Raw genomic sequence first — 18,285 nt, 5'->3', positions numbered from 1 at the left:
TATCGCTTATCAGTTGTACTAATGGGACTTAGTAAAGTATTTAATTTCCACCCTTCTTTATAAACATGACATATTTTTGGGTCAACAAATTAAAATGTTTTTGCTGCCAAACGCAGTGAAATCAAAATTTTGAACATGTTTTTTTCTTCACCTATTCAAACAGGTTGTTGTGGCTCCCCGTGTAAAACGTTGAATTGAATTATTACATGTTTCCATATTGTCATTAATTGGCAAAGACTACATACAGCAATAAACAGAGCAAAACACTCCCAGACCTCAGTTAATGTGCTTCATCCGGAATGTTTGGGCGTGGTGTTGATAGTCTTTTTGGATAAGAAACGGCCACACAACCGGTTGAGATTTGAATCCTGATTAGTGAATGACTGAAACACAACGTGTCACCTTACCTCCTGCCCTGCCCACTTCAGACCTGAGAGAAGGGCGAACATAACACAAAACAGAAAGAAAGAAAAAATCCTCATGTGAAATAGCCCAAAGTGTCTGAACTGTTTTTTAGCTTGTTGTGTTGGACCTCTCACTCAGTCAGAGAACTAGACTTCTAACTGAATGCTCCTCTTGTAAGGTTGTCTTCTAGAAAAATACCATCTAAGAGTCACCAGCTCATAACTTTGAGTCGGTTCAGTCTGGATGCTGTGAAAGATGGAGTCATCGTGTGCAGCGTCTGTTCTTGGCTGCCCTCTTGTGGACAAATTCGACAGTGCAGTCGATTGAGGTTTAGTTTTGCCCTCAGATTTTTTTTTTTTTTTAAAGTATTATCATCTTCATAACCCCCTGAAGTGTAACTCAAATGTGTTCTCCTATAGTACACACACACACACACTGAGAAGGTAAAAATATAACATCCTTCATTACAATGAACCATACATAGTCGAGGGCTGCACCTGAGCAACTGTATAATAAAATGATAGAATTGCCATTTTCACCTCCACACTCGAACGTAAAGACAGATGACATCGTGTCGTGAGGAATCTTTTAATCGGGATGAATTTCTCTACTTCACTGTTCCAGTAAAGAACCAAACAAATCAGGCACATCACCCTTATCCTGTTTATTACAAATAGAATTAAAGATTTTTTAAAGTCGTGGCTGGAGAGTGAATGTTATATGAGGACATCATGACATACTATATTACTGTTAAACCCTGACTGCTGTCAAGGTTGAATCCCCCCCCCCCCCTTGATCCGTGTTCTTATGTGGCGTTCTCCCGGCCGACTGATCCTCCAGTCAGCGTGTGGGGATTTAAATCACTGAGGGTTTAAAAGGCCGCTGCTGGGAGAGCAGATTCATGTCGAGCCGGTTGTCGACCACCAGGGGAAGACTTGTGCCAGGCCGGTCGTGTCCCAGCAGGGAGGGGGGTCCTCTGTTTGTTTGGTTAAAGTGTCCGGAGAAAGTACTTGTTCAGTAGTCTAACAGCAGTTTTTTAGGATATAATCATATGAAGCATCATGATAGTGAAAATGTATTTTGTTTGTTTTTTCTCTCTTCTTTTTTGCAAATACTGTATATAATCCTGCAGTTTGCCAAGACTATCAAAAGAAGAAGATTTGGATAATTTCGTGCAATTTCACAGAAACATCTCAAAAGAATTAACAGGACGGGAAGAGAAAAAAAATATATATTATTGGTCAATTTGGCACATTCTCCTCTACTATATTATTATTATTATGATCCTGTATCAGTGTATAAATGAACATCCAGTGGAGTGGTCTGTTGCCCTGGGGGAGTTCAGGTGTAACCTCCCCAACAGAAACAATGGACTAGTGTTTAAATATTGATACTGGCTCTGGTCAAGGCTGAGCCCCGACTGTGTGTGTTTGCTCCGCCTCAGTTCTCATGATCTCGGCTGTTTTTTTCCTGTTAACTGTCTAATTCTATTTATTTGGACATGTGTTTTTGAAATGCCAGCTTTGAAGACAGCTCAGCTCAGCAGCGCCCCGGCACTAGTGGGTCACATTATACAAACTGTTGTAGCTCCATGACAAGAAAAAAAGAAGGCATTAAATTCACATTTTGAACACAGTGTTAGACTACTTTATCATTGTATGGTGTCCCTAAAATTAATACAGTGAAGAAAAGGAAATAAAGGTTGGCGCCATAAAGGTAACACAAAGTAAATCCCTAAAATAGTGGCACACAAAAACAAGTGCTTGTAATAACAATAAATCCAGCATACAATAAAGTGGCATGCAGAAGCAATAAGCCAACAACTGCCTGGTTCACACACAAAGTAAAGCGTGAATGTTTCCTATGTCTGCAGTTTTCTTCATGCAAACAAACGCAGAATGTGGAAAAACTTTGATAAAGAAAAACAAAATAGGAACACATTTGGCATCTGAGCTTTATCTGGTTAGACAACAGGCAGCGAACGACGGGGCGCAGAGGGAAAATGGAGAGTGAGAAAGTCAAACGGTAGCGAGCCGAGAACACACTCAACAACATGCGACCGACACGAGACCACATGCCGTGCACCCAGCCCACCCCCTGCACTCAGCTTCCACACTGGTGAACTAGTGTCCGCGCGTGTCAGACCAAACAGCCCTGACAATTAGAACACAAAGAGACGGCCCGGGCAGCTCATTTGTTTGCAACAAAAGGAGACGCTGGCACAAGGAGTTTAAGCGGAACGTGTCGATGTTCCAGGGGTCAGGGAGTCAAGTGTGGAGGAAGGGATGGGTGGTTGGGCTGGTCAGAAGAGAGGGGGGGCGGGAAGGGGTTAGTCGGGTCTCAGTGCATCGGCGTCTCCGGAGTGGGCGAGACCTCTGGCTGATTGACAAAAGACTCGGGGGTTGGGTCGGGGCTCTCCTGGTCATGGGGGTCACTGGTGGACACTGCCGGGGTCATCTTAGTCTGAAGCAGAGGAGAAAACAGGAGGAAAAATACAACCCCCAAAAAATATTGTTGTTAAAGTCATCCAAGTTAACACAACATTTACACACACACACACACACACACAAGAAAAGAAAAAAATGAAGATAAATTTCCAAATACACACAAATTGTCAAATGTCCTTCTACCTAAAATAACAACTATGCCAAGTATCTAGCTTTTTAATATTATCTATTGAAAGCCTGACAAATATAACTTTTCAAAGAGGAAATGATACAATCTTCCTCTGAAAATGAAAAATGAAAAATTCAATTTATGAGCAATTATATATGCAATATAGCACACTCCATTCTGTATTCAGAAGAAACTGCTCCAGTGGACTAATCAGGTCTGGCATGACTTACAAATGTTAGGATGTTAGATCTTTAGTTTCAGGGGTGGAGGGGAAGCGGTGCAACCCGTGAGACAGTTTGATCTGGCACACGAGGCAATTCATGAATGAAAAAAAAAGAAAAGGAGGAGACGTGCACGGTAGTTTGCATCTCAACCTACTGATGTGAGCAGTTCTTTTCAAAACCGACTGCTGCAAAGACAAGAACTTTCCAAACATGGAACATCATCATCATCATCACTACCATCTGAAATCAGATGCCTCTCCATAGAGAACAGCCAGAGCTAGAGAGGTTATACCTCAAAGTGTGGGTAGCCGTTTTAATCGATTACCTTCAAAGTCTCCACTTTCTCCTCAAATGACTTGAAAGTTTGTGCATTCCTGTGAGGGAGAAACAGACACATAAGAATGGGTGACAAAATGAACTTCATCTGTCATGCTGATACGCTCGCACTTAAATTTTGGAAAGTGAAAGCACAGACAAGAGGTCTCGCCCTCAGAAGGAGAAAGAGAGCAGGACACCCGCCGTGATCACACCTTTTAAGAGGTCACGTTACCTAAAGTGACCCGAGACAATGTCAAGAAAAACTCATATTTGCAGAGAAACCTACTGTAACACAGATGTATATAAAAAAACCCCATTACATTTAGTGGTTCTATTCTCTCTGTATATGTAACAGACTGATCTGGTAAATAATCTGCAGGATGATCAATAATGAAAACAATCAGTGTTTGCAGCTGACACAACCGGAACCTCTGTCTCATTAAACACGAGAGAGAGAGAGAGAGAGAGAGAGAGAGAGAAATTGATATTTTCTTAGTAATTAGTGGAGAGAACTCATTTCTAGTTGTGCAAAAAAAAATGTTTTCTGGAGGTTGGCGTTTCCAAACTCGTGTGATTGATCCCTACTTTTATCTCAGTATTTTTGACAAGATTCTTTTGCAGGACCTCTAACACACTTAGAACATGTTTTATTAACGTAATGCTTGTTATTCTATTACATTAAAAAAACAGAGCTAAATCCGAACCATTTTTTTTGTTTTTTTTTACTACAAGTAGTGAAACAAACATTCTGCAGCCTTTCTCATGTTTTATTGAACGCTTGCATCTCAACAGCTGTGTGTGCCAGCCACATTAACACAAACTAGCCTGGGGTCCCCCCTTACCTCATGACGGGCATACTAGCCGAGTGTTGTAATGAGCGTGTGCTATCCGACAGCATTACAGAGAAGAAAGGAGGCGTTAGTGGTGGTGGTCTCAGCAGAGTTAGGACAGTTTTTTACAAAGAAAGACAGGCACACATTTGCAAACACAACACACAGTACAGACCCTCATTTATTCTACTGGGTGTTCAAAGGGCAGTGGGTGTTCTGCCAAGTGTATAAATCCTATAAATCCAGTTTTATCCTATTAAGATCAATTGTGTATTAACGCAGGGGGTATGTGCTAATCCTGTGTATTATGGGGGGAATATCTTGTCATCAAACACACACAACTCCCCCTTTGACCGTTGTCAGCTCGCTCCTCGGGCCCCCCTCCCCCCTCGCCCAAACTAGCTCTGTGTGGTAGCTCATCCGCGAGGCTGCGATTCTCTGCACACTGCAGCTTTGAAGGGGCCTAATAATCTTGTTTGCAGCTCAGTAATCCAGAGAGAAGAAGAATGACAGGAGAGAAGACAGATTAGGACCCATTGGGGGGGAGGAGGTGGTGGCAGAGGGGTCAAATGGAGCAATATCTCTAATGGAACAATCCGTTGTTGGTTTTTCAAAGCCCTTTTTGACCAGGAAAAATCAACAGTAATGTGCTGCCACGCGTTATATAAGATGTCTTTTGCTTTGAAGCAAAATGCGACGACTTCTGGCATGAATTCAGTAGATACAACACATTGTGTGTGCATTTATTAATTAGGATTAAAGATAAAAGCGGGAGACGATGTGAAATGTAAAGTTATAAAAGATGGGCTTTTGAAAATCAGCTTTTTGTAGCTATTTGTTTTTTGTGTGCAAAAAAATAAAAGAATAGGTGTAATTTTCCTTTAACTTCAAAGTGGTGTTTCTCAATCCTAATAAAGTTAGTATTAATAACTTCAAGCAGCGTTTCTCACGAAAATTACATCCCATGTGTGGCACTAGCTGCTCTCAGGGGGAGCGGGGGCGGGTGGTTGATTAGTGAGCACAGTCCCAGCACAGGCAGACATGCACGCACGCACGCCACACAGTTTTTACATGTTTTTCGTCTTAATAAACTGATGTTGTAGCAATATACCGCATAAAGATGCGGTTTCAGTTTGAAATCCTCTTTAAACCAGACTTTTCTTTTTTCATTGTAAAACAATTACTGACACTTGTATACTGTAGCTACATGAGATAATTTTTTTGGAAATAAATCACTGGTTGCTCCTTTATGTGAGCAGCAAAACAGTGAACACATACACAATGGACACTGTGCTCTTTTTAAAAATGATGTTGCTGGATATGTGATTTAACTAATGTCTCTTCTCAGTCTCACCTGACATCCTCGAGCTTCCGGGTGATGGCTGAGCCCACACTGGAGAAAGCTGTCGTGGCCTTCAGACTCGCCTGAGAGAGCGTTTCAGACGTCCTCCTATAGCTGAAAGAGAGAAGTTGGAGACAGAGAGTGAGCGAGGGGGGGAGAGAGGATATGAGAGCGATGAAAAGAGTCTGAGAGATCAAAGACTGATGCGAGGCATCAAGGTCAGGACTAATCCTAAATGTCTTTTTCATTTTAAAAAAAGCCTGAAAGAATCAGAATGTTGCTCATTTCCTCTGACGTGAAACGGGTGAATCAAACGGTTTCACCCCGGCCACAGACGACCCGTCAGGGGCACTGGCGTCTTCTTCTTCCTCATTGTTCAGACGGTGAAGGCACCTTTTTCTCAACGCTGCAGACAGTTACATGTTTTCAGGGAAATTCCGATACGGAGAAAAAAAATCTCATGATCAGACAAGTAGAGAACAATGATGCATATGTTGGTGGACATGGAAGCTGTTTGTCACGAGTTCTTTTATTTTATTTTAAAGGGCAAGTGACATGGTGTGTGTAATCAGCTTTAAATCAATTGACAAAAGCGGATATGGACGGCGTCTTATGTAAGAAGCAGATTATTGTGCGTTTTTTTTTGTGGTCAAACAGCAGCAGACTTTGGTGGGCGGCCGAGTACGTACGCTGTGGAGGTGGTGACCTCCTGCCAGGTTTTGGTGATGTTCTGTTTCAGCTCATTCAGAGGTGTGATGCCCAGCTTCCTCTTGATGTCCGCCAACTGCCTCTCCTTGGCTGCAAGAACCTGCGACAGAGTCTGGATCTCGTCCTCTACCTAAAAAAATAGTAATCAATAATCACTTTTTTCTCGGTTAAAGGGTAAACCTGCTGATATTCTATATTTTCCATATGAAAACTCGAAAAACCAATGACTATTTTCTCCCGTTTGACTAGTGTCCAGCCGTTTTATTATAGTAAAACCGAGATAGTAAAAAAAATAATACAAAAATATATTCATGACTTGCTATAAACCGGTGGGCTTAGGGCTCAGTGCCCCAGACATAATGTTGGACTTTTAACGTACTTTGGATTTTGGTGATTTCATGGGATTTGTAAAAAAAGAAGAAAAAAAAGAAAATTGACGCCCTTTTCTGTGAACAAAATCTCAATCAAGGAGATTTTAGATTTTAGAAATCTGACATGTAAAGCGAGCTAAATGGTTGGATCAGACACGTTGGGCCAAAACATGTAAAAAGCACAAACAGCCTGGCTTCCTCAAAGTATCGATTAAGAGTTAAAACCAGGTAGAAAAACTGCAATCAAACTAGTGTATACATACAGTTGTAATAATCCTAACCCCTTTCAACTATTTGCAAGATCAGGTGTTGGAGCAGTCATGTTGACTCTTTAATCCCTGACCCCTGCTGACCTTGAACAACTCTTCCTGCAGCTCCTGGCGCTCCTCCTCCGTCATGGCGGGCGGAAGGGGAGAGGGCCCGACGGACGTCACCGCATCTTCTCCCATCTCCGGGACCGAGTCCGGATGCTGCTGGTGACCTGGTAGGCAAAACAAGGGAACATTTCTCAAATGGCATGTCGTGTGTAGGATTTTTTCATTTTTTTTCCCCCCAGGCATGTTCACATGTTGGTGCCTGTGTTTTACCAACGAACAAGTGGGGAGGCAAGATGTTCCTCTGGAGGACGAGGAGAAGAAAGGATGACACAAGCTTTCATTCTTACGGTGCATTCAGACTAAAAGGGAAGGTAATTATTCGGGCAATGAGATTGTATACAGTACAAAGTTAATCCAAAGACACGGAAAGATGTGAAGTATATGTCCTTCCCTTCATCCGCTCAGGTTGAAATATTTGAACTCAGGCAAAAGATTTGCGTGAAATATAAAAGAGCAGAGAAATCAATTTAATCATTCTAGTATTAAAAAAACGTATACTATTTTTTAGAGGGAGAAATCACAAGCAGAGCAAAAAGTATCTAATACCCAACTTCTTACATCACCTGTAGTATATGTGGACACATTCTCATGCTCCATCCACAAGAGTTTGCTCGCTTGAGGTGTTTTAGGAGGAGGTGTCTCTGTACAGCAGCAGAAAACACCCCGTACACTCCACACACAACATTTACAGTGAGCACCGTACACACTCGTCTTTTGATGTTGCCGTCTCTGGCAGAGCAGCAGCAGAAGAGCATCAATAATAGAAGAGACCCTTCTAGATGGAGACATCCTGGGCTCAGACAGCAGGACAGAACACGGTCTGTCAGTCAAAAGGAAGACAGCGGGTGAGGATGTTTTGAGCCCCCCTGAATTCTCTTTTCATCTAGTCTGCCCTTGTGTTTCAGAATAAAGGAAAAAGAGAAAAACCAAAGAGCTGAATAAAACAGTGTTAGGGGAGGGAGGCAAAAAGAAACTGGCAGGGGATACATTTCTTATATCGTTATCTCAGCAGGAGTAGACACGGGACTGTGAAGTACATTGATGATGAGAGACAAAACAAGCCTGAGAGTAGATTACATGAAACCATGAGTCTTAATTACCTACTAAATAAACAAAACTATGTCGTTCTGCATTTGGTCGATGATGTTATTATTGTCTTCTATACAAAAAACATGGCCTACTATCGGCATCGGCCCCCAAAAATCCACATGGGTCGGGCTCTTCTAAAGAGAGGCTGACTGTACTTTAACTCGTTACTTACTGTATGAATACATCTTTCCCTCTCAAGAATGCTTTAACATTACACCATGTCAATTAAAGTCTATTTTCACAAACTAATAGATACGAGACATATCCCTTGAATTCCTCGTTTCACTAAACAAACCCCTGTATCCCCTCCTCCCACCTCATTCCACACACTTGGCAGCCGTCCTCTCTCTTTCTTGTCACCCACCGAATACTCCCTGTTCTTTCAAAACATTTTAGCTAAGACGGATGGATGTTTGCTGAGGACAGAGATACCAAAAAGAACCGAGCAACATATGTATATATACTCCCACCAAGACAACACTGGAATCTCTGAGCAACTTGTCGTTAGAGCTACTGGTGGAATGAAAATTTCTCGGCCTTTTCCGATCACAACGTGTTTTCCTAAACTGAGAGCCGGGGTGTGGCGTTACTCGTCTTTGCATTTAATTAACGCCATGGGAATAAGCAGAGCAGATTGGATCTCAAGGGGAAATATCTGTACGTCAAAATAGGGCAGACCTTGCGGGAAATCTGTGATAATAAAAAAAGAAATTACAGAGATGGATGCGGCCGGGCATTACAGTAATTTGGTGACAAGAAATACAGAGGAAATTCTCTTCTCGGCCCTGAAACCAACTCACTGCTCCACTCAAGTGTTACACTTCATCTGCCCTCGAGCTCTTTCCCCCTCATCCGTCTCTCTTTCTTGTCTTACATTTGCCCTCTCCTCTCCCCACACACGCACGCACGCGCGCACACACACACACACACACACACGGACTTGTGTAATGGACACTTCCCCTTTATAGCTGTGCCTCAGCCACTAAAAGGACAAATCTCTCTTCCTCAGTGCCGCATTCTTTTATTTTTGATGGTCTGCATTGTGCTGCTCGGGAACTGAGTTTCAATCTGATTTGATTCCCAAAACAAAAAAGTTTTTTTTTTTTTTTTTTAAATATGGTGAACGTTAGGCACCTCCTCAGGTTTCGAGGAGAACAGGTTCTGTGGGCTGACTCCTCACCGAGGTTATCTGCTCGTTAAAATGGTGTAATACTTTCCTGCAGGCAGCGATGTGTGGTCTGTGTGTGTCTGAGTATGGAGGTGTCTCATGGGTGAATGTATGCCTTGGAGTTGCATTTTTTTCACTAGGTGCTGAGAGCAAGAGAGAGAAAAAACGATATAGTGAAAGAAAAACGTTAGATATTTCTTATTAAAACTGGCAATAAGTTATTGTCAATTACACACAGAGGATATGTATATTTGGTTAATATATTGGATTTGTTTCACTAGTCAGGGTTGTTGACTTGACAAAGAGTGTTACTCTCTTTAAGAGTGTTAAAGAAATGTTAAATAAAAAAAACATTAAAGTCACTGCTTGGGGTTAATTCTTAAAGTAAACATAACTATTTCAATAATGCCCCAGATGAGTGATTTTCCATTTTATAGCATTGATTTTCTGAGAAGGTCTTTTATATTATGGCAAAATTGGTATGGTAACTGAAACACCTCTTAACTGAATCAATGTTGAATGGAGTCAAACTGAACTTCGATGAAGACAAGACAGCTGATGAATGAAGCAATTAAGTAACAATAACCATGGCAAGAATGAGTTGAATCTCATTTTTCAAGGGTGATAATTTTCATAAATCAACAAAATAAAAATAAAAGAACAGAAATTGTTTACTGCATGAAAGTAAACATGAAATTGGCAAAAGCTGTTACACACGCCACAACAAATTATCACGTCCCCTCCCCCCTGTAGTTTGTGTTCCCCCAAATTCTTCCCGTCCAATGAACCAAAGCCATGTCTTCCTGTCTCTCCACACACACACACACACACACACACACACACACACACACACACACACACACACACACACACACACACACACACACACACACACACACACACACACACACACACACACACACACACACACACACACACACACACACACACACACACACACACACACACTCCAGCCCCTCCCTTTCCTCCGTGTGATACCTCTGGTTCTGACAGCCGGCGAGCTGGGCGGTGTGTCGCTGTAAGTCGGGGAGAGGTAGAGGTACCTGCTGTTGACGCCTTGTTCAAAGTCAAACGGAGAGTGGTATTCCTCCAGAGGCTCCATGTTCGCAGTGCGTGCCGTGCCGCTGGCCACTGACTACCACCTCCGTCCAAACCACACTACCTCAGCAAAACCGTCCCGAGTGCTGATTGCCTGCATGTGATCCAGGCGTGTGTTGGCCGCCTCTGTGTCTCCTTGTTAACAGTGTCCTGGTGGCAGACACACACACACACACACACACACTCTATGTCCAAGTGTGTATATGTGTGTGGGAGGAGGTGTTACGTTGGCTTTCAGGTGTTCACAAGGTCAGAGTGAGAATTTTCCATTTTCCATATCTGCAGCAGGCCAAGGTCCTGTGAACCCTCTTCCTCCTTGTTGCTGTTAATAAATTACCTTTCCCTTCGAGCAGCTGTTGCAGCAGACACACACTCTTTCCCTGTGAACACACACACACACACACACACGCGCACACACACTCTTCCTCTCCACTGTTATCCCAAAAAGTACATATCCGAGTCCATCCCTCAAACATCCATTTGCGCAATCAGTGCCGCTGTCAGATGCTAGCCACTGTTAGTGCAGCTGCTGACATTGCGTGACAATCCACTTTCAATACACCCAGGTCTCTCTGTCAATTCCCCCCCTCCATCGCTCACATATCCATCGTCCAAGGGGGAAATAAAAGAGCTCCCATTTGTGTGGCCTGGTCACGTGATGTGTGTGTGTGGTGGAGGGGCATTAGATGAAAAGCATAATCTGCAGTGTCCCAGATTACAGCAAAGCGCTAATCCAGGGTGGCCGGTCCATCTTGGTGGAGCAGTAATGCTATTCAGCTCGAATGGAGGGGAGAGGACGCCAGAGGCTACGCTGGGTAGCAGTTGTCTATGTGGTGTGTGTGTGAGTGTGTGTGCTCATACTAGGCCTGCAACTAATTATTATCTTTATCAATCAGATGATTTTATTTTCCAAAGCAAAGAGCTGGTATAGGTTTTCAACTGATCATTTCACCTCCAAAAGACTTTTGAAAGGCATGTTTGATATATATGAAGTGCGGTATAATGTCTAATCATCAACACAACATCATAAAAGTAGCCTTCATGTCATGTCCCACTATAGGAGATGAGGCAGGATTTCAAACTGCACAGAGGAAAAGTATAAGAATAAGTCACACGCTACATGTCACTGACATGCATTCATACAGTGTTTATAGATAGCAGCATCACTAAAGGCTGCAGACTAAAGGCCTGGTGACATTCCGGCAGTAATTTTTTAATGCCTTGAAAAATGTCAAATGTCAAAAGAACAACAGATGAGCAACTGATGCAGAGAGACCATGTTGTCCTGTACTGAACATTCCTCTGTTGTCGGGAGCCAGACGAGCGTGTTTCCGTGATCTCCTCTAGGAAATACCCCGAGACGGACAGCACTGAAGCACTGAAGCACTGAAGCACTGCAGGACAAATTCCACAATCATCCACGTCAAAGAGAAAAAGTTTCCAAATTTCTGATAAAGCTGCATTGTACTAAAAAATATATTAAAAGTTCTCCATTTTGACTCCTGTAAATTTGTTTTCTGTGTCCAGTCGTCTTTGAATAGTTCTATTGTATTTGATTTAATGAAATTATATTTCATTTTACCTGTACTCATCCTGACAACATTCTCCAGAGCTGCAAGTTAATTTTGAACAACACATGCATTTCGTTAAAGCAGCATCTCAGTGATTTGAAAATATCACTGCTGCACAGAAGAGGAAACTTTGTGACAACAGTTACATTCATATCCCTGACTCACTATATTTGAAATTATTATGATGTGATAACATAACCGCATGTGGCATTATAGTGGCAGTTACAGACAGGCCATTAACGACAAATAAGCCCCTATGTGTGTGTGTGTGTGTGTGTGTGTGTGTGTGTGTGTGTGTGTGTGTGTGTGTGTGTGTGTGTGTGTCCTGTACAATGAAAGTTAGATGCTGTGGGTTAACTACTGTAACTGTACTACGCCCTGATCTGTAGACACTGGCCCTATTGCACTGTGCTTTCCTTCATTAAGTCCAGCCCAGGAAGTGAAACCCATACAGTCACTCATTCAAAACACTTGTGTCAACGTGCCAACATGCACGTATGGGCTAAAATCAGGAACAAACTAATCCTAGCCAGCTCATCTCCACTTTCGGTCTTTTGATTCATCTTTGTTCAAAAGCTTTATGCAACATTATATCACACACACCATGCTTTGTGTCCCACTCCATCTATCATGTTTATTAATACTCAGACTGGACTGCCTTCCCAACAGGATGAGCTCAACGTCACTCCCTCTCTGCTTAACTCCTCACCAATCGGGCCACTGGCCTCTTTCAGCGGCAGCGGCATCCTGTCCCAGCAGAATACAATGCTGACTCTCCCTGTACGCAGGTGTCAAAATGGCTCTGTGACTACCTCTGCTGCCAGCTCACTGCCAGAACAACAATGACCCCCAACACACACAACCCCGCCCCTGTTTGCCCAAGAACTGTGAGGCGGAAAAAAAGATTGCAGCTTTGAACAGGTTGTCCAGAAAAATGGGCAAATTATTCATGTGACACTTGTTATAACAAAATGACTCGTATGCCTTGAATTGCATGACTTACTAAATTTTATGAAATAAAAAAAAGATCCTTTCTCATACGGAGCTTCAAAAAATTATCTATGAACAAATCTTCCATTTCAGAGTGCTCCTGGATTTGATCGTTTGATGCGTTTGATTTTTAAAACAAAACAGATAAAAGCAGACAAAACCGACCCATGGCACCGGTCCACGGGAACAAACAGCCATTTTTAAGTGGTTAATGCAGCGCAGCATGGGATCAATTTTCTTACTATTCATGACATACCCTGTCACATGGTTCGCCGTCAACAAGAGTCATGAGACGTGGATGACTGTGAATGCAGGGAGCGTGCCCACAGAGTCGCCATTAGATGTGCATCATGGGAAAACTGTGAGGCGAAGGGGCAGAGAGTTGCTTTTCCTTTGACGGAACAAAACCAGTGTCATGATCTTAGCTCGCGGCTCCGGCTTCACCTCAGTCTTCTCACGGACATATTTCTATGGGATACATCTGGGCTCTCTGTAGACAAGCATCTTGATACAAGCTGATTAAAGTAAATAGTTTGACATTTTGGGAAATATTATTGGCTTATTGGTTTTATTGTCAAGAGTTAAATGATAAAGATTAATGCTGTTCTCGCGCGTCTGTGGTAAAAATGAAGCTGCTGGATAAACACTGGGAAGAGGTGAAAGGTTTTCTCAAACACAAGATTTGATGTCTGCAGTTACACTAAATATAAATATTCCTAGGCCATGTCCACATAACTGTGGTTTTTTTTTTTAAATGCATCACTGCATTTAGCATTTGCTTCCTGATTGTGTGTCGTGAAAACAATTTACTTCTCCAGTTTCCAATTCTGCAGTCGCCGCCACATTATGGCTGAGTACCTGGTTCTATCTGCAAATAAAGCATTGCATGGCTTATTTCTAAAAACGTAGAAATTTACAACATCTGATTCTATTTGGCTCATAAATCTAAACTATATGTTGTTAAACTACAACATGAGAATAATAAAAATGATTTCTACTTTCACTATGTTCCCTTTGACAGTGAGGCCCAAAGTTTCTCTCTACAGTGTCATGTTGGAAGATGGCGTGTGGGGCCAGAGCTACCACACAGGTGAGAGCTCAGCTTGGCCGAGACTCACGGGTCAATGCAGAATTCACCATAAAGAAGCACAGAGAGCAGAAGGATTCAAATGGCCAATGTGTAATTATATTTCTCCATTTTAGTGTCTTTTACTCAAACGTTTCATTGTGCCATTTTGTTCCACAATGACTACTGACGATCACGTGTTTCTAAAGTGTAGGTGAACTCAGTATGGTTTTGGCAAACAAACATCCACCTACATTTAAATAAGACAAAGATAACTGCTGAGTTGTATTGGAACTGCAAAACTGACAAATCATGACAAATGTGCATAGCTGATGCTGTACTTAGTGCATTTGTCAATAAATTTACATTAGTATGCTTTTCCATGTGTTCCCCTTTAAGTTGTAATGGAAAAATGATGCAGTCAGTGCATGGTGTCCCAAAAACCTGCCCATCTCCCGTCTCAGTGGGTGTATTTAGATCTCTCAGAATAATGTCATCATCAAACAGACAGAAATGGCTCCATTGTATCTCCATAATAATCCTCTGTTACAAGATGTCTTTCAACTATGATCTAAATTCTGCGACGAGAACGTCCAGAGACGGCTTTCGACTAACCATCGACTGTCCCGGCCTGCCAAAGATAAGATGACCTCGCATAGGCTCGCCAAACACTCATCTCCACAGTCTCTGTGAGAGGAGAGGAGAGATTTTCCTCAACAAAACTCACTTAATTTTTTCCGGATTTTGACAAAACTTTGAGGATCACAAGTCTAATCTCCAAATGAACCATTAGTTTACGCTTATTGAAATCTGTCATATTAAACACATTTCATTAAACACATGCAAATATATTTTGAAAGAAAAATTTTGATCTCGGGAAAACAAATTTCTCAATTGAATATGTCAGCTGTACACACGTGGCCGGGAGGAAGTTGTCTGTGGCAGCTGAAAGCATCTAGTTGTGCCTCGTTTAAATCTAATAAGCCAAAAAATGTTGGCCACGGCTCCCCATCAATCTCATTAGACGACGGAGTTGAAAAACAAGATGGACTGGTCAGCCTGACTGTCACATTTCTGAACATCTGATCTGAGCCCAAAATATTAGACTTCTGTCACAGGAGAAGAAAGTACCAAAATACGTCAAAACAGTCAAAAGTTAAAGATCAGATGTGATGTTCTCATCAAACAATGAAATCCCACGTTGCGAGAATTTCTGGAGTTGTTAAGGAGAATCTAGAGTTTAGAGGAATATGCAAAAACACACTTCATGAACTAACAAATATAGCAAAAAAATTATAATGGAACATAATTTCTTCTCTGTACAAAAATAAAAAATTTTACTCAAGCAGAAACGGGATTCATGCGATCCAAAGTCACTACTGGGAACTCCCATTCAATTCAACAGTTGGGAATCATGCACAAAATAGAAATCTTTATCATCAACAAGGTCACCCACACTCCACACAATCCGAGCAGGGCAGACTCCACTCCTCGGACAGTTAAACGCTCACTCTGCTCAATGACCTGCCTCATCTTTTCATGTACTAAACAAAAACAAGTGGAGAGAAACTCTGGTAAACACTGCTTAAACAAAACAAAAAAAGATTGTATAAAGTGGAGGTTTGTAATGATGCAAAGAGTGCAGAGTGACACTCAACAGATGACAGTGACAAGGAAAAAGAGGAAGAAGGACGCAGGTACAGATGGCGGCAGGATACTATTACCATAGATCAAAGCAGCAATGTCTGACACTGAAGTGAACTTCACAGTTGTCATGACGGTGTGATCATCAAAAAAAAAGACAACTTGATGACGTTTACATTTACACAATGACAGCTAGCAAATGAATTGACTCAGTGATGTAGAGACGTCCTGTGAGCACTTTGATTTTACGTCTGCGGACAGAAGAAGCAAACAAATCAACATATTAGCTCTGTTTAGACAGTTTAGAGGTTTAGAAGTCTTTAGAAGTTTGTTTACTGTGTTGTTTGACATTTGCATTAATTTTGCATACAACAGTGATTATATGGCACTTGCCTGAGACTGAGGCTCCTGCAAACCACAAGGAAGCAAAAGTATTCCAGTGATTTTGATTTACATCAGTCAGCAGCACTTCTAGAGATACAGGAAGACGTGATATTTTTTATCTGGAGTCTCGATGCATCAGTTGCGCACCACGCAATTGAGAAAAAGTGATGTTTTAAAAGGAAAAATTTACAAAGCACAGAAACTAGCTCTTGTACAGAGGCCCAATGGTCACAAGACAAGGTGTCCCACACCAACAGTGACTAGATGGATAGATAAATAGATGTATGTACTTTATTGATCTTTATTTATCTGTACCTAACAGATAATTAGCTTGCGAAACTGTATTTGTAAGTATTTCTGTTATTGCGTCCATGCGGAGCACATGTACACAGGACACATAGGTGGACAGAACTATCATATATTTAATTTAGACTGGTATTTATATGCATGAATTATCAACCAGTCACAGGTTGCCCACTTGACCCTGTGTCTGTCAATATACAAAATATGCTGCAGCTTCCTCTGCTACAAAATGTTTCACCTTGGGGCCGAACATGCAGACGTCAGGAAATGATATCTCTGAAACCAGGAGACTGGAAATGAACCGAGCATCCCCTTGAAGTGAACAAATAAATCTCTGTGGGGGGTTTTCTCTCTCTTTCTATCAACTAAACTAAGTAAGACACTGGTGCAGAGGAATGAGAGAGCAGACGGCTGCCTAGCAGGAATGGAAATGTCCAGGAAGTTGAAGGAGAGATCAGGAGTCAGGGACAACAGGTAAAACATGCATTTGCAGAGTTCACACTCTCACGTCCTCTTCACTGACTCTGCATTAAAATGCTTTGAAGTCCCACACATTTCCTCGCGGCCTGTTTCGACTTCACTCTACAGACTTCACAGCCCTCGAACATAGACTGGTGCAAAATAGGAAATGTGCTACTTTTAACGAAAAACTTGTTCAGGCTTTGCTGTTCCAAAAAAAAAAAAAAGGGGTGACACTGACAAATAGTGTCACCTATGTGCACAGCTGTCACACTGTCACTGAACAGCTTGGCCAAATAAAAAAAATAAAAAAATACCAGCTCATCATAAAGTGTGCAATCAAACCATTGTGTAGCTTAAAGTGTCTGCCAAACTGTAGGCCCATTTCCCAATTGTTTTTATTTAAATGGAAGTAACGACTTCCTCGTTTGTGATTTACTGAAGTAGCTCATCGGGTGTCAACATGTTGGAACAAATGCAGTGCAACATTGAACTTCCGTGTTATTTATGTATTTATTTTTGGTAAACGTCGACCTCCATTAGCGTCTCCCAACATTACAGCATCGGCGTTGACATGTCAATGAGAAGAAGAAGAAGAAGAAGAAGAAGAAAAAAAAATGCACCGACTTTTACGAGTTTGAAAAGTAGCATATGTTGTCATCGGACAACGTTTACCCACTGCGGCAAAGTTAGCTAGTTCTGCTAACTTTCGTTGTGAGACAGAAGCGCACTCTGTGCGAACGGTTACCGGGGACGACACTGGCGCAGTTGACACGTGCGAGCGTGGGGTCCATTACCTTTCTCTGCATCCTCCATGGTGCGGCCGAGCGTGGTCTCTGGTGCCGTGCTTGTGTGTCCTGAAGTGTGCAGGTTGCTCACTCGGGTGCCGCAGACCTTCCTGTCCGCTCCCTCATGTTGCCAGGCAGCCCGCCGTGCGGGGCGGGGCTGCGCCGTGACGTCAGCACGCAGCAGTGTAAACAGAGGCGAGCACGTGTATCAAAGCCATCAACACGGCGCAGCTGCATGGCAACGGTCTTTTTTACTTGATTAAATTATTATTTATTATTATTAACACGAAGTTGAACCAGGCCTTTTTAACTCAGCTAACATATATTTATAAAAAAAATGCTTATCTTATTTCAAGATAATAATACACAATTATTATTTATTTAGCTGCTTTTATTTTGACACTTTTGTGAGAATTTCTTGGGACAACCTCTGCGTTTTATTTCTTTGTATTATTACAAACATTTTTACGTTATTCTGGAACATATTTTTATGTTGTCAATTGTGTATTACTG

At 42.0% G+C, this 18,285-nt stretch overlaps 1 protein-coding gene across 5 annotated transcripts; it reads right to left on the bottom strand.

The window, feature by feature from the left end:
- Positions 1-979: 979 nt before the first annotated feature.
- tpd52 (tumor protein D52) lies at positions 980-17,980 on the bottom strand. Of its 5 annotated transcripts, XM_035621001.2 has the most exons (8): positions 17,782-17,925; positions 10,448-10,752; positions 7,168-7,295; positions 6,425-6,573; positions 5,748-5,849; positions 4,406-4,447; positions 3,571-3,619; positions 980-2,868 (listed from the first exon to the last, which is right to left on the bottom strand). In XM_035621001.2, the coding sequence occupies exons 2-8, from the start codon at positions 10,569-10,571 to the stop codon at positions 2,746-2,748; spliced, it is 717 nt and encodes a 238-aa protein (XP_035476894.1). In that variant the 5' UTR covers positions 10,572-10,752; positions 17,782-17,925; the 3' UTR covers positions 980-2,745. The 5 variants fall into 5 exon arrangements, with proteins under 5 accessions (XP_035476894.1, XP_035476892.2, XP_035476896.1 ...); XM_035620999.2 differs by lacking the exon at positions 10,448-10,752 and having other exon boundaries at positions 17,782-17,980; XM_035621003.2 differs by lacking the exon at positions 17,782-17,925 and having other exon boundaries at positions 10,513-10,722.
- Between the last annotated feature and the right edge of the window lie 305 nt (positions 17,981-18,285).

This window comes from Scophthalmus maximus, chromosome 22 (genome assembly GCF_022379125.1).
Source record: "Scophthalmus maximus strain ysfricsl-2021 chromosome 22, ASM2237912v1, whole genome shotgun sequence".
NCBI classification, from domain to species: Eukaryota; Metazoa; Chordata; class Actinopteri; order Pleuronectiformes; family Scophthalmidae; genus Scophthalmus; species Scophthalmus maximus.
This window is presented reverse-complemented; position numbering and strand designations above follow the sequence as displayed.